This window comes from Nycticebus coucang, chromosome 1 (assembly GCF_027406575.1).
Source record: "Nycticebus coucang isolate mNycCou1 chromosome 1, mNycCou1.pri, whole genome shotgun sequence".
NCBI classification, from domain to species: Eukaryota; Metazoa; Chordata; class Mammalia; order Primates; family Lorisidae; genus Nycticebus; species Nycticebus coucang.
The window spans coordinates 187,185,565-187,210,156 of record NC_069780.1 but is presented as its reverse complement, the minus strand read 5'-3'; the positions used below and the strand labels follow the sequence as shown (position 1 = coordinate 187,210,156).

The following is a 24,592-nucleotide window of genomic DNA, read 5'->3' as shown; positions in this document are numbered from 1 at the left end:
AGTAGTGTTAGCTGGGGACTGCTTCGGGGATTTTCTTAATGATTATGTCCTTATGCACTGGAACCTCGCAAAACTCATCTGAGATTTCCCTCTTTCCCACACACAACCACACAACCAGTCAGCTGTAGCTTCAAGGCATTTCCAGAATCTCCTCCATGGCCACTGCCTTGTTTATACCACTACCATCCCCTGTCCCTCAGGTATTCTCTTTACTTTCTCCCTGTTTCTCCCCAGTTCCCTGGGAAGCTCCATGCACCCAGTAATTCTTCCAAAATGTACATTGGAGGATGAGTCTTCCACTTCAAGGTCTTCTATTCGACGGAGTCAAACTTGAAGTCCTACTTATGGAACATGCTTGGAATACTCTTTCTTTTCCTTCACTCATCATCCAAGTCTTTTCCTCTGCAGGGATTTCTCTGTCCCCCTGACCAGGTTAAATCCCTGCCCTCTATGCTCATTCAAGGTTTCCTTGACTACCCTCACTCTGGTTATATTACTTGCTTGCTATTTCTTTCCTACAAAACCCATGGAGATAGGGATGTGCTTTTCTTGTCACCCACATGTCACTACCATTTATCACAGTGCCTGATTTTGTATCTCTAGTAAAACCCCATAAATAATACACTGATCATAGATTTATCTGGATGGGTTGGATGATAGAGAAAATATATGGGGAATGAATCCATTCAGCAGTTCCTTATTTATTAATATAAGTTGTCTCAATTTTACTGGGGAAATGTTGATCTAAATGGAGGAACCTTATTAACTTTGATATATAGAATGTACAAATCTGATGTTTTAAATGCCAGCTCAGTTAAGAATCTGTATCTAATAATCTAAGGTACATTATTATTTGGAAAAGACTGTTAGTAGTGGATAGACCCAAAAGTGTTCAGGAATTGTCTTGCTTTTTCTTGCTTATGTCTTTCCATGTCCAAGAATAAGGTTAATCCAGATAAACTTAATAGGGTACCTCTCCAAACTTTGTTTTACTGTTTCCATGTTCTTGCAAAATATGTTATGAACAGTCAGGTAAGCAGGAGGGCTGCCACGCACTCTCTGACTTTGGTGTGGGGAGAAGAATGCTTTTGGAAAAGAAGGCAGGTGACTGATGACTGGCCAGATCTTGCAAAAATGCTGGGGATAGATCTCCTAGCAAACAAAACAATGATATTTGGCAGCAAGAGTGTCCTTTATCTATGGAACTTCTTCTCAAATATTGTTCATGAAAAATAGTAAGATCCAAATTAGGTATTTATGTGGATTGGAGATGTTTAATGGCCAAAATGATGCCATAGTAGTTTTCTGTTTCTGCTATTACAAATTATCTCAAACTTATCATCTTAAAACAATATAAAGTTATTAGCTTATAGTTCTCCCTTCTTACATGTTGGAAGTCTAGTTTGGGTCTCCAGGGCTATATTTTTGGAGCCTCTAGGGAACAATATTTTCTTGTTTATTCAATTTATTGGCAGAATTTGGCTCCTTGTGGTCATAGGACTGATGTCCCTGTTTTCTGGCTGCCTATCAGATGAAAACTTTTCCAAGTTTCTACAATAGTGGTTCTCAACCACTATTCTCAACCTTCCTAATGCCGCGACCCTTCAATATAGTTCCTCAAGTTGTAGTGACCCACAACCACAAAATTATTTTCATTGTTACTTCGTAACTGTAATTTTGCTAATGTTATGAATCATAATATAAATATCCGATATGTAGGATGGTCATAGGTGACCCCTGTGAAAGGGTCGTTTGACCCCCAAAGGGGTCGTGACCCACAGGTTGAGACCCGCTGTTCCGGATGCTTCTGTACTCCTTGACTTGTAGTCCACTTTCTCCATCTTCAAAGCCAGCCACGACACATTGAATCTTGTATGCTTGGGAATGTTCCAATTTGCCTTCTGTTGCATCTTCCTGACTCTAGCCAGAGAATGTTCTGGGCTCATGTGACTAGATTTGCCCCACTGGGATAATCTTCAATAATCTACTCATCTCAAAGCCTTTGACCTTAATCACATATGCAGAATGTGTGATTCTGCACAGGTAAAAAGTAATGTATTCACAGGTTGTAGGGATTAGTGTGTAGACATTTAGGGGAACCCTTATTGTGCCCACCACAGTCTCTCTCTTCATAAGCAATGTGAATGTACACAATTCTGTGAGGTCATATGCTAACTGTGATTTGGGGGATTAGCATATGGACATCATTGAGGGTTTGACCTACCAGATTATTTTTTTCATCATAGTTGGCCATAAATTGGTATCCAAAGAAAACATGATAATTCTACTGCCTCCTGCTACCTGTCCAGGGGAAAGGGACAGGTTCAGGAAGTATGTTCACAAGCATTCCTGAGGTCTTCTTTGAATGATTTTATCTCAAAAGAAAAATAAAGTTAACACATTGTCTGGTTCACTTATTTATTATCTTCTATTGATTAATGTGAATGCAATGCTCGCTGATCACATTTTATGATTATTTTTGCAAACCAAGTGCTGAGTTATTTTCTAACATTATATGTACCAATAAAGTTCAGACTTACTCATCACAATCAAATAATGATTCTCTAGGACTAAGGATTAAGAAGACATCTGTATCTATATTTGCCAACTCTTCCAGTTCCCGGTGTGATACCAAACTCAAGTGGGAAGAAAAGGCAAGAGACTTCATTCCCAGCTACAAACAATTATTGATGCCACTTGGGACATGTAATAGAGACAAAGGTCTGGAAAAACAGACTGTGCCAAAAGCTCCTGCAATGTATAGGAGAATCCATCTTTGTATAATGTTTGAGAGAAAATGTTGATAGATTGAAAGTATTATATATAAGACTTACCAAAAAAATAGTTTATGGAAATATACACAGAGAACAGTTAACTGATAAGAACAGTTAACCTCATGGTTGGAAAGGTGAAGGTTTTGTATTGTGTAATTGCTCTTTAAACCACACACATGCAATACTATCATTTTTTCATTTTGTAAAGTGTTAGTGCACACAATAATAGAAAAGGTCAGAGCAATTAATGATAATTGCATGTTTAGAGTGATTGACTTTATCTCTCATCTAAGTCCTCAGAATTCCCTCTAGAGGGTTCTTGGTGAACAAAGAAGCTAAAGGTAAAATTTAGAGACAGCAGTCATCGGAAGGCGTCTGCAGTAAAACCCCCCTCTGAGATGCTTAATTATTTTAAGAGTAGTTGTAGATCTAATACAGATTGCTTTTTTTTTATTTTATTAAATCATAACTGTATACATTGATATGATCTTGGGGCATCATACACTCGCTTCATAAACCATTTGACACATTTTTATCACAGTGGTTAACATAGCCTTTCCGGCGTTATCTCAGTTACTGTGCCAAAACATTTACATTCTACATTTACCAAGTTTCGCAAATACCCCTGTAATATGCACCACAGGTGTGATCCCACCGATCCCCCTCCCTCTACCCCCCCCTTTCCCACTTCCCCCTGTTGTTAAGTTGTAGCTGGGTTATAGCTTTCATGTGAGAGTCCCAAATTAGTTTCATAGTAGGGCTGTGTACATTGGGTACTTTTTCTTCCAATCTTGAGATACTTTACTAAGAAGAATATGTTCCAGCTCCATCCATGTAAACATGAAAGAGGTAAAGTCTCCATCTTTCTTTAAGGCTGCATAGTATTCCATGGTATACATATACCACAATTTATTAATCCATTCGTGGATCGATGGGCACTTGGGCTTTTTCCATGACTTAGCTATTATGAATTGGGCTGCAATAAACATTCTGGTACAAATATCTTTGTTATGTTGTGATTTTTGGTCTTCTGGGTATATGCCCAGCAGAGGAATTACAGGATTGAATGGCAGATCTATTTTTAGATCTCTGAGTGTTCTCCATATATCATCTAACTCCAATGAGACTAGCCTATATCACAAAATCTCAAGACCAGAGATGTTGGCGTGGATGCGGAGAAAAGGGAACACTTCTGCACTGCTGGTGGGAATGCAAATTAATACATTCCTTTTGCACAGATTGCTTTTGAATAGACTGAGTTTGAACATGCAAGGAAGCAAGCTGTGGGAAGAACAGGAAGCTATGTAATCAGACAAAGGGAGGAAAACCTCTAACTAGGGTTGGGAGAAACCAGACAGGTGCCCTCGGCCAGCTGCACCTGCACACAGGATCCCAGGCTGGTAGCAGGCAGCCCTCAAAGGTTTGAGCCAAATTTGGTCTTGAATGAATATGCCTGGCTGCTTGTCAATGATCTTTTTGCTTGTTGGTATGGCTTGAATGTGTTTCCCAAAGTCCATGTGTTGGATACATGATTCCCAAAGCAACAGTTTTGAGAGGTGGGACCTTTTACATGTTATTAGGCCATGAGGGCTCTGTCCTTATGAACGGATTAATGATCCTTTTGTGGGAGTGGGTTTGTTATCACAAGGGTGGGTTTGTTATAAAACCTAGTTCAGCCACCTCTTGCTCTCCCTTGCCCTCCCACCTTCTGCTTTCTGCCACAGGATGACCCAGCAGGAAGGCTGTCAGCAGGTGCCAGCCCCTTGACCTTGGATCCCCCAACCTCCAGAACTGTAAGAAAAAAAATCCCTTCTTTATAAATTCCCCACTCTGTGGTATTCTGTTATAACAGCACAAAACAGTCTAAGACACCTGTCAAATAGATGATAACTTGCTAGAATGAAAAGGAGACAGAGGGACTAAATGATGCCAATACTAATGCACTCTAGCCACAGAAAGGAAATAAAATTGAAAGCGAGCAACAGAACAGCCTCCTGCTGCCTGCTCTTTCTTTAGCCCTATTCCACAGAGAAATTAGAAACAGACCAGATAACATTCTTATCTCAAGCATGTTATAGGAATTTCAAGGAAGAGAGCTTACAGTTGAATGCCATGAGAATTCTCAAAGAGCCAGAAGATGAGCACACCAGGAATGCTTCCATGGCCTCACCTTGGCAGGTCCTGATTTTGTGCAATATAACGTTTATAAATATTGTTCCTCCCTTCTAAATGACAGAAGTATTTTAGACTTTGTAAGATAGCCTGATGTAGTAGAAAAGCTTTTATTATAATCTGCCTGGCTTTGAGCAATCCACTGAACCTCCCTGACCCTCAGTTGCTCCATCTGTAAAGTGGCCTAGTATTTTGGGAAGATTGGATGAGGCCGCCTGCGAGGCACGTAAGAGCCAGGCCTGTAGCCAACACGCCACTCTTCTTTCACTTTTGACTTCTGCTTACCCAGGCATATGAGAGAGTGCAAAGGGCAGAGGGATTAAGAACAAAAATTGTTTATCAATTTTATTAATCTTTGTAAAGGACCAACTTTTGGTTAGGTATCTACCTAGAAAACCAAAAATCATTTTACCGCAAGGATAGTTACACCAATATCTTTGTTGCAACTTAATTCACAATTGTTAAGACATGGAAGCAATCCGAGTGCCCATCTACCTATGAATGGATTAACAAACTATGGTATGTTTACCAGGGAGTAAGAAAAGATGGGGACTTCACATTTTTAGTGTTTACCTAGATGGAGTTGGAACACATTCTTCTTAGTAAAGACCTCAAGAATGGAAAGAAAAAATCCAACATACTCAATACTAATATGAAACTTATATGTAAACAACTACATGCCCACATGAAAGACAAAACACTAATATAGTCTAGCAAGGGGGAGGGGAGAGGAGGGAGAAGGGAGGGGATTTGGCAGGATCTCACTTAAGGTGCATTATGTGAGGGTGTCCAGCACACCCCACCCTGGGTGAAGGGCTCAACTAGAGCTTGAACTTTACCTTAGAATTAAAAACAGTGTAACCTAAATATCTATACCCTCATATTAATTTGTAATAAAAATAAAGGTATTTTCAAAGAAATAAAAAGGAGCAAAAATTGTAAAGAAGCTAGTGCTGTGTACAGAGGGCTATTATATCAATTTGTCTAATGCTGAAACAGCTTCAGGAGGGAGGGAATGTCTTTTCCTGGCTTCTCTTATCTGTGAACTTCTCCAAGGTCAAACTGTCTTGACCTTCCCACACACTTTCTCCCCTGCTTTAGTTTTCTGGGGCTGTGGTACCAAAATGCCACAAAACTGCATGCCTTCAGCAACACAAATGTATTGTCTCACAGTTTTGGAGCTAGAAGTTCAAGATCAAGGAGTTGGCAGGCTTGGCTCCTTCTGAGGGTGGTAAAGAAAAATGTGCTCTGAGCCCCTCCCCAGATTCTGGTGGTTTGCTGGCAATCTTTGGTGCTCTTTGGCTTATAGAAGCTCCCCTCCATCTCTGCCTTCATCTTTGCATAGTGTGTCCTCCCCGTGTGCGTGTCTCTGTGTCCAAATTTCCCCTTTTTATAGTGAGGATTGGAACCCACCCTAACAAACTCATCTAAACTAAGTGTATCAGTGTATCAGCAATTACCCTATTTCCAAATAAGGTCACATTCTGAAGGACTTGGTGTTAGGACTTCAAAATAAGAATTTTAGAGGAAGAGCCATAATTCAAGTCATAAGAGTCCCCACCAGAAAGAGTGTGTTGTCTGACTGCTGGGTGATGAAGCCTTGGCGTCCATTGGCTGCAATTTCTCATTCGTGGGGGCTGATCTATAACAGGTGCACCCAGAGACTGTTGGAGGCAATGATCTGGGGTGGGTGTGTCAGCTCTTCAAATCCCAGCTTTTCCATAGGGGCCAGCCCCAGGTCTAACACTGGCAAGGGGCTTGAATCAGCAGATTCTTAATGCTGTATTTTTAAAATCAAAATCAATGCAAAAAATCCATGAAGAACATACAATCAAAACTTAAAGATGGATCCAACATCACACAGCTCAGTTTCCCTGACTTCTCCTTCATCCCAGCCCTGCAAGCCTGGCCCATCTCATTCACGGGTGGAAAAACTGAGACTCATAGAGGTTACTGCAGGGACCCAAGATCACACAGCCTGTGGGCTTCCATTCAGATCTAAGGTGAATGCTACTCCTCTGTGCTTGCATTTTACATTTACAAAGACCTTGTATAAACATCACACCCATTTCAAAGATAGTGTATTTGACTGAGGTGCCCAGTGGGATAGCGAGGTCATAGTCCAAGGTCTGCAAATGAGGCCAGCGTATCACAGGTGCCCCTGCCTCTCTCCAGCTCCATCATTCCTGCCCTCTGGTCCCTCTGCACAGCTGCAATTATATAGCATAAGAAGCCTCATGTCTCCTCCAGCTAAGTTTCCATGGCTCCATAGGGTTACAAAAATAAAGAAACATCCTCCAAATACCCCTCCTTCCCTGACACTCTTAACCACCAGCTCCCAATAGACCTGTCCCTCCTCAGGTCTTTCCTTGGCTAGCCACACTGAGCCACCTAGTATCCCCCAACATGCATCATGACCCTGCTACAGGTGGACCCTTTGACTTGGACCACTCTTCTCTGTCCTTCCACCTGCCAACTCTCCTCCATCCCCAGGTTCTTCCGATAGAATTCATGGTTCCCCCCCAGGGACCTTTAGCAATTCTGCATGATCTTTTCTTATTTCTTTTTTTTTATCAGCAGTAAGGACATCCATTATTTAATACAATTCAGGTTTCCTTCTATTCTTTTAGACCATAAGGGTCATGTCTTATTTATCTGTGTTTTTATGGTACCTAGCAAAGTCCTAGGCACATGCTAGAAATTCAATGTATGTCCATGTGGAATAAGAGATGTCACCCATTTTATCTAAGCTGTTGATTTAGCACTTGGCCAAGGAGGAGATGATGGCAGGGCTGTGGCTAATCTAATTATTCATGGGCAGGGGGAGGATGGCTGCAGGGTTTTGTGCTAATGGGCTGACGCCAGAGTAACAGCAGCCTGGGAAAAGCATCCTGTTCTGATTCTGAAAACCTGGGTTTGAATCATGGTTTGTGGCTTTTTATCATGAGCTACAGGAAAAAACTCTAAACCTCTCCAAGCCTCAAGGTTCTTTATATTTAAAATTGGAGAATAACATAAAAAAGCACTTACAAAGTTGTCCTGAGAATGAAGTGATGATTATGGTTATGAAAGAGGCATTTTCATCCTTAAAGAACTATAGGGAAATTATTAAATGATTTTCAAAATTTGTGCAGATAAGCTGATAGTCCGAAAGCTTCCTTCAAACAAAGTAAAGGAGGGATTTAGTATCGCAGGAGCCCAGGGTGGTGTGAGCAAAGTGGGAGGATGAAATGTGCTCAGCCCGCAGACGAAGGCTGTCCAAGAGGAAAGATCCTCTGCTGTGTGATAAAACGAAATGATGTGGTGGTTTCATGTAGCAGGGATATCACAGACCCCTCCCTGCAGAAAATAAGTAGATAGGTTGACTTTAATCAAGAAAATTTGCATCACACGGAAACTGGTGATCACGCAAGGAAAGCTATCACTGCAACTGGGAAGATGTGATGAATAACCAGGAGAGTAAAAAGGTTCCTTGCTTTGTTGATAATTAGCACAGGACATTATCAGCCAGCAAAGCAGAAAGAGAAGGGCCACACATTGATTCATTCACTCAGTCATACAGGTGGGAGTTACTCACAAGGGTCTGTCAGGTGCCAGATGTTATTCTCGGGAAAGATAACTGGTAAAGATAAAAGGTATGATCCTCATGTATGGAAAAATGTAGCCTGTGGAGGGATGCACACAGGCAGGGTCATCACTCCAAGGTGTGAGACGGTCTGGATGAAAATCCAAGAATGCTTTGGAAAGGCCGTAGAAAAGCTTGATTTCTATGAGAAGGGAGTGACCAGGAAAGGCCCCTTGAATAGGAGAACTTTAAGGAGAGATATAAAGGCAAAGAGGAGAGACTAAAAGGCTCTAGATGTGAGGAGTCACATGTGCAAGTCCTCAGAGAGAAAGAACCTCAGTGTGTAGAACTACAGGAAGGAAGCCAGCTCTGCAAACACAGGGACAGAGGGCAGAGCATCCCACACCAGACGTCAGAGGGCTGGCCACTTTATCCACATAGCCAAAACAGGTTGAAACCAGTGCTCAGAGTTTTAAAATAAAACTGCAACAACTGTGTAGTACTTTTCTTTTAAGGACTTGGGGAGAGCGGTATAAAGACTAAAGGCCGTAATAATATAGCAGGTGGAGAAAAACTTCTTTGGAATGAAGGGACAAAAGAAAAGGTAGATGATGTGAGAAAATCAGGAGTGTAGACCAGAAAGGGTGATGAAGGTAGTCATATGAAACAGCTGGTGGTTCTTCAAAAAGTTATGCATAGAGTTGACACACGACCCAGCAACTGCTCCTAGGTATACACCCAAAAGAATCCAAGATGGGTACACAGACAAGTGCCTGCACGTGGATATTATAGAAGCATTGTTCACAATGGCCAAAGAGCAGATAAAACCCAGATGTCCATCAATTTGGTGAGTGTATATATGAAATGCACTATATCCATAAAAAGGAATATTATTCAGCCATAAAAAGGAGTGACGTACTAAAACACGCCAGAACACACACAGACCTTGGACACATTGTGCTAAGTGAAAGATGTCACCCATAAGGGCCATGTTCATACAATTCTATTTGTATGAAACATACAGAAAAGGTAACTCCACAGGGATAGAGCACCCATCGATGACTGCCGGGGCCTGGGGAACGGAGACAGGCAGTGACTGCTTCATGGATATAACCTGCTTCCTTTTGGGGTGATGAAAATATTTTGGAGCTAGAAAGAGTTGGTTCACAATACATTTTTAATATACTAAATGCCGCTGACTTGTTCATTTGTAACGGTTAATATTATATTATGTAAATTTTATCTACATTTTTTAAAAGTGAAAGAAAAGACAAAGGGTAAGGAAGAAAATGCCTGGGAGATGGAGGCTTCTGATGGAGTCAGAATAGAAGGTGCTGCTGGTCACATTCACCAGGTTAATCTCATCTCGAAGGTTTATTGTACAATGTGGCCTCGGGCTTCACCTGAATTAGAATCTTCATAACTCAATACATTTTCAAAGAGGAAGAGGAGGCTTACAGGTTAGCGGTGCTAAGAAGACGACCCCATTCTCCAACAGAGTCCTTGCCCCTGGGGGCCACAAAGGCACTGCTTTTCTAACCTGTATTACATTTGGGCCCCTGGGGTGAGGGGTGCTCAGACAGGTTGCCTTCCATCTGAGCTCACAGGGGATCCCAGCTGGGTGCTTGAGAGGAAAGGGAGCCTAATCTGCCTCAGTGATCTCCCCAGATGGGAAGGAGCCTTGGAAAATCCTTATAAGCCTCTCAGCATCAGGGCCTTTGTGAACCTGATACTGTGAGTTCTGCAGAGGACAGTGCTGCATCTGACTGGGAAAGTGCAGCCTCTTCATCTGTTTCAGCTGCTTAGGAGTGACAGGGGTCAAGGACAAATGACATCTAATCATGTTTGCTACCCGGGACGACAGTGCTGCCTGCCAACGAGAAATAAGCAAAGTTCCTTTATGTTCTGGGAAGAAACTTATCAGCACTGCTTTTACACACCCTAAGGGGAAGTGCTGCCCTTCTGGCCCTGTCTGGCTCTGAGCAATGAGACAGGCCACCACCATACCTCCTGGCAGGCTTCAGAAGGATGTGATGCTTTGCTTACCTGAAATCATTATTTTTTGCAGTAAGTTTCATTTGAGGCAACCAGCCAACCCAAACTTGTACAAAATAGAGGGCTCTGTGAGCAGTAACTACTAGTGACAGTGACACACTTTCCCTTGGCAGGACCCTCGTTTGTTTGTATAAATTAGCCTGCAATTAGCAATTACACTGTTGGTCCACAATAAGGGCAGGAAACTTGTAACCCCGGGAGGAACAACGGCCTGTATATGGAGGTCCAGACAGGGCTATTATGGAGAATTATGGGGGATGATTAATCAGCTCGGCTCTTCCTGGGCACAGCCATTCTCACATAAAATCCGTGTGCTAACGCAGCTACCTTCTGGTAATAAGTTACCTTAAGAGAAGTGTAATTAGCTGTTGGAATTCATTAGCTCCAGTCAGTCAGAGCATCAGCAGCTCAACATCCTCCTTGCTAGTTCAGTGCTTGTTCATGGGAATAATGGTGTATTTGCACCTCTGCTGAACAGGAATGAAGGACACAGGGTGCGTCTGAAGTCCTGGAGGTCTGTCCTTTTACTTAGCAGATGGCAAAACTGAAAACGAATTTATGGCACAATGGAAATGAAAATCCAGCATGGAAGGCTGTGCACCTGTCTGCAGTGCTAACACTACATACGCTTCTTCACGTAAGCCCGGTGGAGGCCAAAACATGGGGCCTGAGCCTGAAGCACGAACAGGGCTGTCCTCTCTTTGGCTTTTCTCTGCCATAGAAAAACCTTTTTGGTGGTATTTCTAGAAGTTTTTGTCAGCTTAGTAAAAGAACTTACTGAGAAGACTTAAGGAGTAATGACTGTTACTTCCACTCTGTTTCCGGAATGAGCAACTAAGTCTCTAGGAGATGATGAAGGTCCCATGCCAGATAGGCAACAGGGGGCTCCGCGATGCCCTGTGGGAACCGACTGTTAACTCTCTCTGTTCACCCCAAATACACCTGCTTTGGATGAGACCCCACGCCGCCATGGGCAGTGTTCGCAGACCCTGCTCCTCACTATTTCATATCATAGCTCCAGCGGGGGATGGAGAGGAAGTCAGGGAATGGGACTCCCCACTCAGCCGTCACCCTGCTCAGCTTTCACCCCTCAGCCATCTGTCAAATACCTGCAGCAGATCATCACGGATGTCCCTACAGACCATCCCATGACATGACATAGTCATTAACCCCGAGAAGCAGGCCCCTCAGAACAGAATGGCACAGGAAGACTTTTCTACTCTTTCATTTCAAATATTCTTGGCCACCTAAGAAACAACTACAATTTATTTCAAATATTCTTGACAAATTAAGGATCATCCAGACTCCAGTGAGGAGAATGGAGAGCGACAGAGGGCAGAGACCCACCGCGCAGAGCAGACTCGGCAGCCAGCTCCGCTCTGCGTTAGCAGGGCAGTGGGCAGCCGGCGGTGCTCGGCACTGGCACCTGCTATGGCTCTCACTGTTTATGCCTCCCTTCCTCCGACAGGAGTCACACCTGCGAGTTGGAGGTCTTCACATAATGAGTGGGGACTTGACCCCACCAGACCCCTGCTTGTTTGTCTGTGAGCTGCACTCAACACATGGGTTGTTTTGCTCCAATTCTGGTAGATGCCGGCTTTATTTGTAGTAAAATAATGCCACTTGGAAAGGGGGCAGGAGGAACAGCATGAAAATAGACGTGTTAAAATATCACAGAGGCTTGGTGTGTAAGCAGTTAGCGAAATGGTTTGGCCAGCGCTTTCTTTTTCAATCTACGTTTAATAAACTTGTTTCTTTGTTTCTCCTCAAGGGAAGCTACCTCTTATGCAATGTAATATAATTTGGAAAGCAGCAGTAAGAAAAATTATATCTTTAACATTAAAAAGAAGAATTTTAAGAATGAATCAGCTTTTTATTTATCAGGAAGCTAATACCTATAACCCAGTGTTTTCTAGAAATAAATGTTAAACATCATTTTATACCAATTGGGAATTAACTAAGCTTTTTGATTGAATCTTTGTTTAAGGAGGTAATTCATTCATACTAATAAAGAAGTCTGAATATTCACATTCTAATAGGAAGAATGACTATTTACACTGAAAACATAAAATTAAATATGTTTGTCTTTTTAAAAGAAGCTCATATTTGCAACCAAAGTACAGAATGCATTAATTTAAAACAAGTCTTAGAGCCTGTACATTTTCATAATTAGGTAGATCAACCTTTGCAGAAATAAGTGATGAAAGCTTTAAAAGGAAATAGCACGATGGAGTATTTTATATCAATCATTTATATTTAAGAAGAAATCATTATATGCTCACTTTTTAAAATAATGTTTGGGGGAGAAATAATCCCCATTACTACTTCATGGAACAAAAGTTTTTGGAAGAACTTTGCACAATTATAGTTATTCCCTTTGAGGGGTAGAAGGGCCTTAGGAAAGAATTGAAAAATAAAGATTTTTTCAAACTTCTCTAAATGGAAAAGGTAACAGAGACACAAAACCCTGAAGAAAAAGAAAGTCCAAAAGCTACAAGATATAAAGAATAAGCCAGAGGTAAACAAATATGACAATAGGAAAGAGGTTGATCAGTCATAGACATATTAAAAAAAAAAAAAGGAATATTACCTTCTGTGGGGATTCATCAGGGAAGACATAGCCCAGACTGTCACAAAGGAGGGGCTCAAAAGATTATATGCTGAGAGAACAAAACTTTGTGTTGATAGAACTTTCTCCTGTTTGGATCCCACCAAGCAGCTTTCTGATTAGAAATGGGTGTATTAGGAAGCTCATTTACAGAGCATGAAAGACCTGGTGAAAGAGAGACTTCTGGCTGCCGATGGAATGAAATCCACACTGTGTCCGCTTTTGTGCTGAGGCTTCATTTCCCACCTCTGCTCCAGCCGGGGACTGAGGCCGGCAGCAGTGACAAGACGAACTCATTCCTGGTGGACACAGGACTCCTGAGGGATGACTTGAGCTGACAATGGTAAACTCCCTTCCTTCCTTCCTTCCCCCCTCCCCTCTCTCCCCTCTTCCTTCTCTTTCTTGTTTTCCTTCTTCCCTCCCTGCTTTCCCCTATCCCCTCCCTCCCTCTTTTCCTCCTTTCCTCCCTTCCTCTCTTCTTCTTCTTATCACCTTCTGTTCTTTCCTTCTCTGGGGGTCAGACCTGCAGGGATTGACGGCTCTCTCAGTCCCTCAGGTTGCCTCCCATTTTTCCGCTCAGATGCTGCTCTGAATTTGATATCTTGCACAGACTGCGAATTCCATCCTGTGTCTGCTTCTTGGGGTGGGGTGGGGGTGGGGTCCAGAGTGAGCCGCAGGCCTGACGGCACTGTAGGTAAAGGCGTGTGCACTTGCACTGGTGCTTGTCTGTCTGTGGGAGGCGGCAGAGCAGAAGACACACAGCTGGAGCCCCCTGCAGCTGAGCCCTGCACCTCCCTACCTAGCCTTACTAGCCATATGACTTGGGGCAAATTACTCTCCCCTGGGGGCATCAGCTTCTGCTTTTGTAAAATGGGATAAAAATTCCTACATGACTCAATTACTGGGACAATTACATTAGTCAGCACTCACGAGTGTAATATCAGGCTTTTAGTAGGCGTTAAACCGAATGCCGCCTTCCCCCTGATGGCCTTTCAGCCTTAAGGTTCAGTTTCTGACCAAAGCCAAAAGCCAGGCCCTAGAGTCTGTGGTCTTCAAAAGGCTGCCCACTTGGAGACCCAGACTTAGGGAATGCTTGAGGTCAGCTAGCTAATAGCCTTACCATGCTCTATCTGGTTCTCATGAAGGGCCTTAAGGTTACTAGAAAACATAACCTAGTTTCCCTCATGACAGTGGGCAAGACGTAGCAAAGCTGGGCCTCTAATGCAGAATTGAACGCAGACCTCCCTAATCACAAGTCTTTTCATATACAATTCAACAATTAGGACTGTCTATGGCAGTGGTTCTCAACCTTCCTAATGCTGCAGCCCTTTAATATAGTTCCTGTGGGTTGCAACCCACAGGTTGAGAACCGCTGGTCTGTGGGATTTGCACAGAGGTTTTCTAAAAGATTTTACTGATTTCATCAAAGTATAAGACTTTAATACAGTTAATGATGTGAACTCCAAATCAAGAACCAGATCATTTACTGGCCTGTATAACTTTCATGTTTCTATGTAGGAAGCTACTTGAAGTTGTCTGAGTGACTGACTCTCCTTCTCTTTGTTAGGTGAGAGGGGGAAGGTGTCAGACAGTGTGCGGAATATTTTCTGTAGAATACTTTCATGATTGCCTCCCCTTGAAAACAGACTAAAGTCGACATTAGCCTTTTTAGAGTGGGGCTTAAGCATGACGTTTGCTTATACTGTGCAGTAAATCAAAATACGTTTCATATTGATCAACAAGGCCTTGCTTAGAAGAATGTTTTAATTCATTAAAAATTATTTCCCAAAGTGAGAATAGTGAAGGTCAATTATTATGGTATCCTCAGAGGCTAAATTGATGGGGTCCTAACTCCAGGTCTCTCATAATGAGACTGTTTAGAGACGGCATCTTTCAAGAGGTGATTAGGTTGAAATGACATCTTCAGTGTGAGTTTTACTCCAGTATGACTGGTGTCCTTTCAAAAGGAGAAAATTTGGACACAGATGCCAAGAAGAAAGACCACGTAAAGATGTGGGGAGAAGACAGCCACGTACAAGCCAAGGAGAGAGGGGCTCAGAGAACCATCCATCCCTGCTGACACCATTTTTTTTTAATTAAAATTTTTTATTTATTATTATGATTTTTTCCCCAATGACACCTTGATCTTGGACTTCTAGTCTCTAGAACTGTGAAGATGTTTGGGATTCACGTATGGCCATTCATGCTCTGAGTTACGCATTTCACGCTTCAGTCAATGACAGACTGTGGTTCCATGAGATTGAGGGAGCTGAAAATTCCTATTACCGAGCAACCTGGTAAGGTGGTAGAACACGTTCCCTTTTCTATGTTTAGATATGTTTACAAGCACAAACACCTACATCGTGTTACTATATTGATATAAGAATATGCGGTGGAGGTTCATGGCCTAGGAGGGGAGCTGCAGACCATGGAACCGGCATGCTGCACCCTGCAGGTTTCTGTAAGTCTGCTCTCGGATGTCCACACAACCACAAAACTGCCTACTGGTGGATTTCTCATACTGTGTCCCTGTTTTTAGACAATACTTGACTGTGTAAGCCACCACCTCCTTCTGATGGGGCTGGAAGTGTTAGGGTGACCATGGAAGCTTTGCACCCTTATCACCAAGGGAGCTTCTGAGCTGGGCAGCCAACTACCCTCACTGAGGACCTCCTAACATCCCTGGTTACTGCTCCCTACTGACCTCTGTTCCCTCCCTGTGAAGTGGACTTTCATTGCTGAGTTGTAACTTAGCATAACCATGTCACATCCCTATTAGACACACTGATCAGGAGTGAAGAATGGCCCAGGCAAGAATCTTCTTCTGCCCTGGGACCAGGGGTGAGGAGATGGGGAGAGAGTAGGGTGAGTGTAGGAGTCTCATCTGTTCATGCATCCACACACAGTCCTTTCTCTTTTAAGAACCTGGATAAAGAGTACTCAATTCAGTGGCAGTGCACTTAGCCTTGACATTTTAAAATTACTTTTAAAAAGAGATTCTTTCAAACAGATGAATAGCATTGATAGCCAACTAAACTTAACATAAAAATCGTAATAATTCCTCTTCTTACCTGTGGCTAATACGAGAATAAACCAGATAAAATAACTGTCCTTGGAGCTTTCCAGCCAGAGTGTGATGATTATTAACATGACTTTGTGATGGGGTTTTCTCAAGGTCACTCTAGAATTAGAGGCACCGTGGGACCATGTGCTCATCCATTATATGGGTTAAAATGACTAATTAAGGGACTGCGTTTAATTATACTCATAAGCAAAGGCGCAGTGCAGATACTTTGATGGGCTTAATAACATTCTGTGTACACAAAGATAGATGGAAAAAATTAGGGCTGTACATTGTTGTCCTTCAGTAGAAGATGCTGAAGTGGGAACAGAATAATAAAAATAAATAAATGACTCAGTGGCAATGGGGAATGAGTTGTGGAAGTTAGCAAAGCTGGCCTCATGCACATACTGGCCTGGAGCTGAACAGACAGCTGTACAGGAATGTAGATCAGAGTTGTTTTACTGAGCTAGCTGCTAGATTACACTAAAAGGTAAAGAAAAAAAGGGATGAGCAAGGCTTTACCTACGGTTCTCTCTGAACTGACGATAGTGGCTACAATATCTTTAGGATACTGATTTGTGGTATTTTAAACGGGAAATGCAGTCATGTTTCACAGTAAATCAGAAAGCATTTGCTCTATACGCAGCTGTGGAAGCTGCCTTCTTTAAGTGATGCTAATTTCATGTTACAGCCCTTGTGTAAGAAACAAGAGTGACTTCTGGCTGTCCACAGCGTCAGACAAACCCACACAACGTTCACAAGGTAGTTCACGGTCAGGAGGGAGATCAGCTCGTAAATGAGAGCGGAACACACAGAAGCCAGATCCATGCATGGGAAGACCCTCATGGAAAGGCCATCTGGTCAAGAGTTTGGATTTGAACCTTTTTTGGCTAATGCAGCCACATCTGGGCTTGTAGAGTTCAGTCTTGTTAGAGGAAATGTTTTCTTAGTGCCTAAGCTGTGGGAGGGAAGAGCTCTCTGCACAGAGAAAAACAACTCTCTCTCTGGGTTGTTCCAGTGGGTGGGCTCTATGTGGGGACAGGCCGCATCTTTGTGTCCGTTGCTTTGTTTTTGCCCCATCTTCAGACAGCTCCCTGGTGGCTCCACTAGCTTTGCAGGTCCTCTTTCATTTTCTTATTAGAGTGACTGTATTATTTTCCTGCAGCTACCAGAACTGAGTATCACAGACCAAGTAGCTTAAAACAACATAAATTTATTCTTTCAAAGTCCTGGAGGCCAAATCAAGGTCAAATCAAGGTGTCAGCAGAGCCATCCTCCCTCCAAAGGCTCTAGAGAAGAATCTCCCCTGCCCCCCTCGTTCTGGGGGGTCCACAGTTCCTGGTGGCCTCTGGCCTGTAACCGTGTGGCTCCTGTCTCTGCCTCCACCTTCACACGGCCTTCTCTCCCCGTGTCTCTGTGTGTGCCTCCTCTTCTCGGAAGAACACCATTCACTGGATTTAAGGTCCACCTTTACCCAGTATGACCTCATCTTAATTAACTAATTATATCTGCAAAGACCCTATTTCCATATAAGGTTCCAGATGGACATGCATTTTGGAGGGACATTTATTCAACCCACCACACTGACCTCAGCCAACATGAACTTGTCCACAGGTAGACAAGCCTATCATCACTGGTCAGCCTCAGGCTGTGGTGCATCAATACACATTTTTGGCTGAAGATGATGATTACATCATCCAAAGGTTAAGAGAGGAATTGTATTACACAGGGCACGACAAACAATCCTGAGTACAGACCCGAATCTCTTTAAGGGTCTGCACCGTCTGACTTTGCTGGAGGACTGCATCACAAAATGAAGAAAGAAGCCTCACGGATAACCTCACTCATCTTTCTGTCCTGAGCCTTTCTAACATTTTACCACATTTATTTTGGGCCACATTTTTAATGGTTTTATGAGTTTAAAGGTTGAATTTGGCAGAATAGGAGCAAAAGGAGGCAGCCAAGAGGAAGAAGCAAGACGAGGAAGAACCGAGGCAGGAGCTTTAGTCTGCGTGGGGTGGGGAAGGAAGAGGCAGAGGCGGAGCCTTCCCAGGGGCTGACCACGGCAGCTCCAACCCCACCATCCCCACCCGCTGCCACGGCCTGGAGTCCCATAAGCCTGTCATCAGTCTTAGCGACTCGTACCTCCAACACGATTTAAGAGAGATTTTTTTTTCCATCTCTATCCTCCTTCCTCAGGGACAGATACTTCCATTTCCTATCCCCAAATGAATTTTAAATGGAAAGGACTAAGGGCATTAACTTTTCATTTTATATATTTTTTTATGTGCTTAAATCTTTGCTATGTCAACATGATATGCTATCTTTCCATGGAGATTTACCATCCTTCTTCGAGAAGGCTTCGTCCCCTCTCCCCAGCTTGTACCCCGAGAGTGAGCCTCTTTCTCTTGTCCCAGACCTGGCGGTGGAGGTGAGGCCACCGTGGATTTCGGTACACTATCCATTGCCACGTGGGTGGCCCGAGAAGATGGACAGAGCCATTTAGACCACATGAAATTGTCTAAAGTGTATCCGCTTTTCAGCTTCTGGCTTACTATGGCTTGGGCATATTTTGTTGACATACATTCCTCTCTGTTAAGCTTTTGAACATTGAAGAACAATTTTCATGCATGGCCTTAGTTTTTTTCTTTGCCTGAAAAATAAAATGTTGGTCCCTTACATAGCAATCGCGTAGATTTTGAACCTCGGCCTCCCATCCTGAAATGACATAAATAAAACTGAGTCTTGTTAGGAACAAAACACCAGAGGAAAGATTTCTGACGAAGAGAAGGAAGATGTCCTTTTACCTACCGCATGCTCCCCTCCACTGGAGTTGTAAACCACACTGGTTCACGAAAAACTATCCTAGGAAAAGAGTTTTCTTTTCTTGCCATTTTAATTTATTTATATATTGTTGAAACAATAGCTATAGAAACAAGCCAAAAAATATTAAATCATCTTAAAGTCATCCATAAAAGAATGGAGGAGTCTCAGTACTGGACAAACAGTGTAACATTATTACCTAGAATATGCCTTTCCATGTAGTCCCACCTTTTTTTTCTTTCCTTTTAGGGACAGGGTCTCACCTTATTGCCCAGGCTGGAGCACAATATCACAATCCTGGCTCACTGCAGCCGGCACCTCTTAGGCTCAAGCAATCCTCTGCCTCAGGCTCCAGAATAGCTGGGACTACAGGTGCAACCATGACATAGGGCTAGTCTTTCTTACCTTTTGTAGAGAAAGGGTTGTGCTATTTGGCCCAGTCTGGGCTTAAACTTCTGGCCTCAAGTGATCCTTTTGCCTCAGCTGCCCAAAATGTTGGAATTATAGGCATAAGTCCCTGTGCCTGGCCTAGTATTATCTTCAAAAAAAAAAAAAAAAAACAAAAACAAAGCCCCCATAGCTCTAGTTATGTACATGAAGATTAAAGGTGGAAGTGAAGGGAAGGGAGTTCTGCAGGGCTGTGTGCCTAAACTGTCCGAACAACCAAATCACTCCATATTTCAGGCTTTAGGGTGGGAGAAAAAGAGGGAAAAGACAACTGGGATTTGGCCCAGTTGTCAAAAGGAATGCTGGCCAAATGGATACCGATCAGTAAATCTCAAGAAGCAAAGGAGACTGTTGCCCATTCCTTCACTGGTTGGTTGTGTATTGTTATATTAAGCACAGATCTATTAATAGTCTCCTATCACATAACTTCCCATTTCCTCTCTGTGTGGTACAGTGGGAATGATCTGGGTCTACAGTCAGGGTGTTGTTCAAGCACTGACTACATGACTTAATAAACATGAGCTTATTGAAGTTGTAATACATGTAAGAATAAACAACGTCCAGGGTGTCCATAAAGTTCGTGTGCAACTTAAAATAGTCTATTTTTTTAATAGCACACGATCTTTATGGAAATGGTACCTGAAGCAGAACTTTCAGGCCTTTGGACGATAGGGATTTTATGAAAAGTAACACTTTAGTTTTATTTAAGAAAACTAGTCTCTATTGACAATGCATCCCAAACTCTCCTGAAGTCCTCCCAGGGCTGTGTAGGGCATGCTGGCCACTCACTCTGGCATTAATTCCCTTCCACTGCATCTTGCAGTGAAGCCCTTTCTGTGTTCAGCCCAATCTCACCTGATCCTTTGAGCACTTTTTTGACCAAATCTGGCTGAGTTAGTCCCTCCTTCTGCAATTTTCTCTCCTGTACTGCCCTGATCATATAATAACATGGGAATGTCACTTGGAGATTATGTTGGGCTAACTGTATGGGTGTCATTTCTTTCACTATGTTACAAGTTTCTGTAGGGTGGAGGCTGCTCTGTCCATTTCCACTTCTTGGGCCCTCCCTTGCATATAGCAGGTACCCAGCAAATGATCATGGGAGGAAAATTCTGGAAGGCAGCAACAGCATAGGAAGTAATGTCTTTAGTATGGATAAAGAGCTAGAGTCTGCTGGAAACCAAGAATGCAAATACACTCACACACTAAAATATAAAGTCTTCTATCGTGAAATAGACATCGGCGACTGTTTTGGTATGGTGCCAACACTATTTCTCAGTAAACAGTGAACAATAGTCAAAATTCCTTGAACACTTTCATCTCAGAGTCTTTGACAAATTCATGTCAGCCCTTCCCAGGGCTGTTTTCTTTTTCTCCTAGTCCAACTTGTTCAACACAAGGAATGAGTCATACACAAATTCAAAGAAGGGAGCAGAAATCATATTTCTGTTTATAGGAATATAAAAGTCTAATGAATTAAGAGAGAAAAAGTTTCAGTATATATTGATGGGTTTTGCTTTGTTGCTCACATGATATATTCAGAAAAGCGTGACATCACTAAAGTCGGCTGCAGTCTGGCTAAGGAAACCCAAATTGGCTATAAAAACTCCTTTTAAACCCAATCTCTCCTTTTTTCTTTTCCTATGATGTGGTCACTCCTAGCCAGAAGATACTGCAAGGGTCAAGCTTCTGGAAGAATTGACAACGAAAATCCTAACTTGCCCTAACTGTGCTCTGGGTGACATTTAGACCCTAAACTCAGCCAGAGGACAAGCAGAGGGGAGCCGTGAACCTACACTGGTCTATCTTCTCTGTCCACTTTCTTATAAAAGGATGTTGGGTATATGTTCATAGTGGTGGTGGCCTGTACCCTTTCAAAAATCATGAAGACATAACTATGCTACTATATTAATCCAGAAATAATTTTAACGGACAGCCAACCAGGTCTATACGTCTATACTTGAATTTGGGCACTTTCTACCATCTCTTCACTAGGAATGATGACACTCTTTACAGAGGACGCAGGAATGGAAACAACACTTTCAGTGGTTGCAAATAACTTACATAGAAGTAAGGGGTAAAAAAAATGCCTACAGTTTCAGCTTTGCAAGAGTCATATTTCTTCTGGTGGGACAGAAGGTTTCTAAAGGATAACAGAATTTATGAGGTTATAAAACAAATGCCTCAGTAGGGAGCTTTGGAGAATTGTACATTTGTCTTACAGAAGAGCCTCACCCAAGAAATCATGTCAAACGTTCATTATTTCATGACCTGAAGGAAAAGCAAAATTGTCAGAGGATTCCCATACCTGCCCATGAATGGGTGTAGATATTTAGGGAGGCAGCCTCTTATCTTGCTGTATGTACACACATTCACACAAACATACACGCCCCCCTCTGGACTGAAGGCTGAGTGCATTGTTATAAATATTTATAAGATGATTATTATTTATGTTACCAGGGTGATTTTGTTCCCTCTCAGGAGAGGCTGGGTTTTATACCTAGGAATTGATCAAGTCTAGGACAAATGGCAGCTTTGAGCCAGTCTAGAGAAGGCAGATCTATACATTTTACTTTCAAAATACAGATTATTTGACTAAGTGCTTTTAATCACCGTTTTGTCCCCATTCCATCATTAACTTCATTCAGGAGAGAGTTCCAACTTTGGTACAAACTATGAAATACCCTTGGGAGCACAGTTTCTAGAGTTTAGAAGAATTTCATCTTGATTATTACTTTCTCTCCTAAGAGCAAAAAATTAAACAAGACATAAAGTTGATTCAGAGAAATCTAAATAGATTCCCGGGGGATGATTTTTGTAAAAATGCATCAGGAGAGAATTACAACACATTTGCTACTTTTCTCATTAAAAAAAAAAACACATTAATTATAACAGGTCTTATTAAAGCGCTTTTCTTAATACTTTTAAGTTCTTACGGTCACATGGAGAATTAAAAGAAAAAGAATAGGAGGTAGGTGGAGGGAGGGGGATTAATGGGATTACACCTGTGGTGCATCTTACAGGGGTATATGTGAATCTTAGTAAATGTGGAATGTAAAGGTCTTAGCAAAATAACTAAGAAAATGCCAGGAAGGCTATGTTAACTAGTGTGATGAAAATGTGTCAAACGGTCTATAAACCAAGTGTATGGTGCCCCATGATCATACTAATGTACACAGCTATGATTTAATAAAAAAAAAAAAAGAAAAAGAATAAAAATAGCTATTAACTGTATCCTTACGTATCTATCAGAGACTCTCCCCCATCAATCAGCCTCCATGGATATTCTACATGCCTGGTATAATATACAGTGAAATTGCCAAGAACTATCGTTTTTAGCAAAAAGAAAATAATTTATTTTTGGTTGAAATGCAGATGTTTATTTTTGCCCTTGACCTAAGCAATCACTGGTCAAATGCTGGGGTAGGTACAGGAGAGTGGAAAATGCTTATTCGTATTGAATACCTGGTTAGAAATGTTCTTATGAGCATCTGACCCTCCCTTGTCATGCCAACATTCATCTTGCAAAAGAATCTGATCCTTAGTAAAACAGAAATTATAGTCTTGGCAAGAGGCAATGTCTGTCCAGGGGAAGACACAGGAGGCAGTGCTCCTGACAGGGGACTGACCTTAGGCACCCAGTGGCGTTACGCAGCACCTGTGATGAATGCAGCTGTATTTTCCGATCATCCTGAAGAGGTGAATTTTCCCAGCCTGAGTGGGGGATAATCACCGCATTGGTCAATACCGCGAGGGCATCCTGGATGATGGGCATTTTGAGTGCGTCACATGACGAGAGGTTCCAAAGGACTCCTGCAAGAGACGCACAGAGAGAGCTTGGGTACCTGCTGTTTTTTTCTCATTTCAAAACTGTTTTCCCTGTACAAGTTAACAGCATTGGCAGGAAGGATTAAGACGGTGTGGACCCCCACCATAGGGCAGTCTTTTCAACCCTTTTTTATCTCACGGCACACTTGAACCTATAGTTAAACTTCCACGGCATGCTTGCATTAGGTTGATCAAAAATAAGAGTTAAAAAAAAAAAGAATATACTTACTGTGCTTTGAACGTCTTTCAAAAATAATTTTATTAATGATCTTTAAAAATTTTCACAGCATAGCAGTTGAAAATCACAGCCCTAGAGCTTGCCCTGATTTCTGTAATAGAATATCTGTGAGAACATGCAGGGGAAACCTGCGGGGTGAGCAGAGGAACTGGGACATGATTACCTTTAATTCATCATGGAGACTAACCAAGGTTGAGAGATCTGATTGAATGAAGGCTACCGACAAGGCTTCTGTTCACTATGAATACAATGGATCCAAGTTCCCAAATGCTAATCAAGACCGAAAAGACGTGAAGCTATTTTATTTTATTTTATTTTTATTGTTGGGGATTCATTGAGGGTACAATAAGCCAGGTTACACTGATTGCAATTGTTAGGTAAAGTCCCTCTTGCAATCATGTCTTGCCCCTATAAAGTGTGACACACACCAAGGCTCCACCCCCCTCCCTCCGTCCCTCTTTCTGCTCCCCACCCCGTAACCTTAATTGTCATTAATTGTCCTCATATCAAAATTGAGTACATAGGATTCATGCTTCTCCATTCTTGTGATGCTTTACTAAGAATAACGTCTTCCACTTCCAGTGAGAATGGCCCACATCACAAAATCTCAAAACTGCAGATGCTGGCGTGGATGTGGAGAGAAGGGAACACTTTTACACTGCTGGTGGGACTGCAAACTAGTACAACCTTTCTAGAAGGAAGTATGGAGAAACCTCAAAGCACTCAAGCTAGACCTCCCATTTGATCCTGCAATCCCATTACTGGGCATCTACCCAGAAGGAAAAAAAATCCTTTTATCATAAGGACACTTGTACTAGACTGTTTATTGCAGCTCAATTTACAATCGCCAAAATGTGGAAACAGCCTAAATGCCCACCAACCCAGGAATGGATTAACAAGCTGTGGTATATGTATACCATGGAATACTATTCAGCCATTAAAAAAAAATGGACGTGAAGCTATTTGAAGTGGACTGGCAGAGCACCTGTGTTTTATCCGAGGCCTTGGTGTGCCCTGA

The 24,592-nt window shown here is 42.3% G+C and overlaps 1 protein-coding gene across 3 annotated transcripts in view; it reads right to left on the bottom strand.

Moving 5' to 3' along the window:
* Positions 1–24,592, bottom strand: part of CTNND2 (catenin delta 2) — a 943,962-nt gene that overhangs the window by 175,422 nt on the left and 743,948 nt on the right. For all 3 annotated transcript variants that reach the window (XM_053592980.1, XM_053592979.1, XM_053592981.1), the window contains one exon: positions 23,138–23,321. In XM_053592980.1, the coding sequence (XP_053448955.1) occupies positions 23,138–23,321 (184 nt within the window). The remainder of the gene's footprint in view (positions 1–23,137; positions 23,322–24,592) is intronic.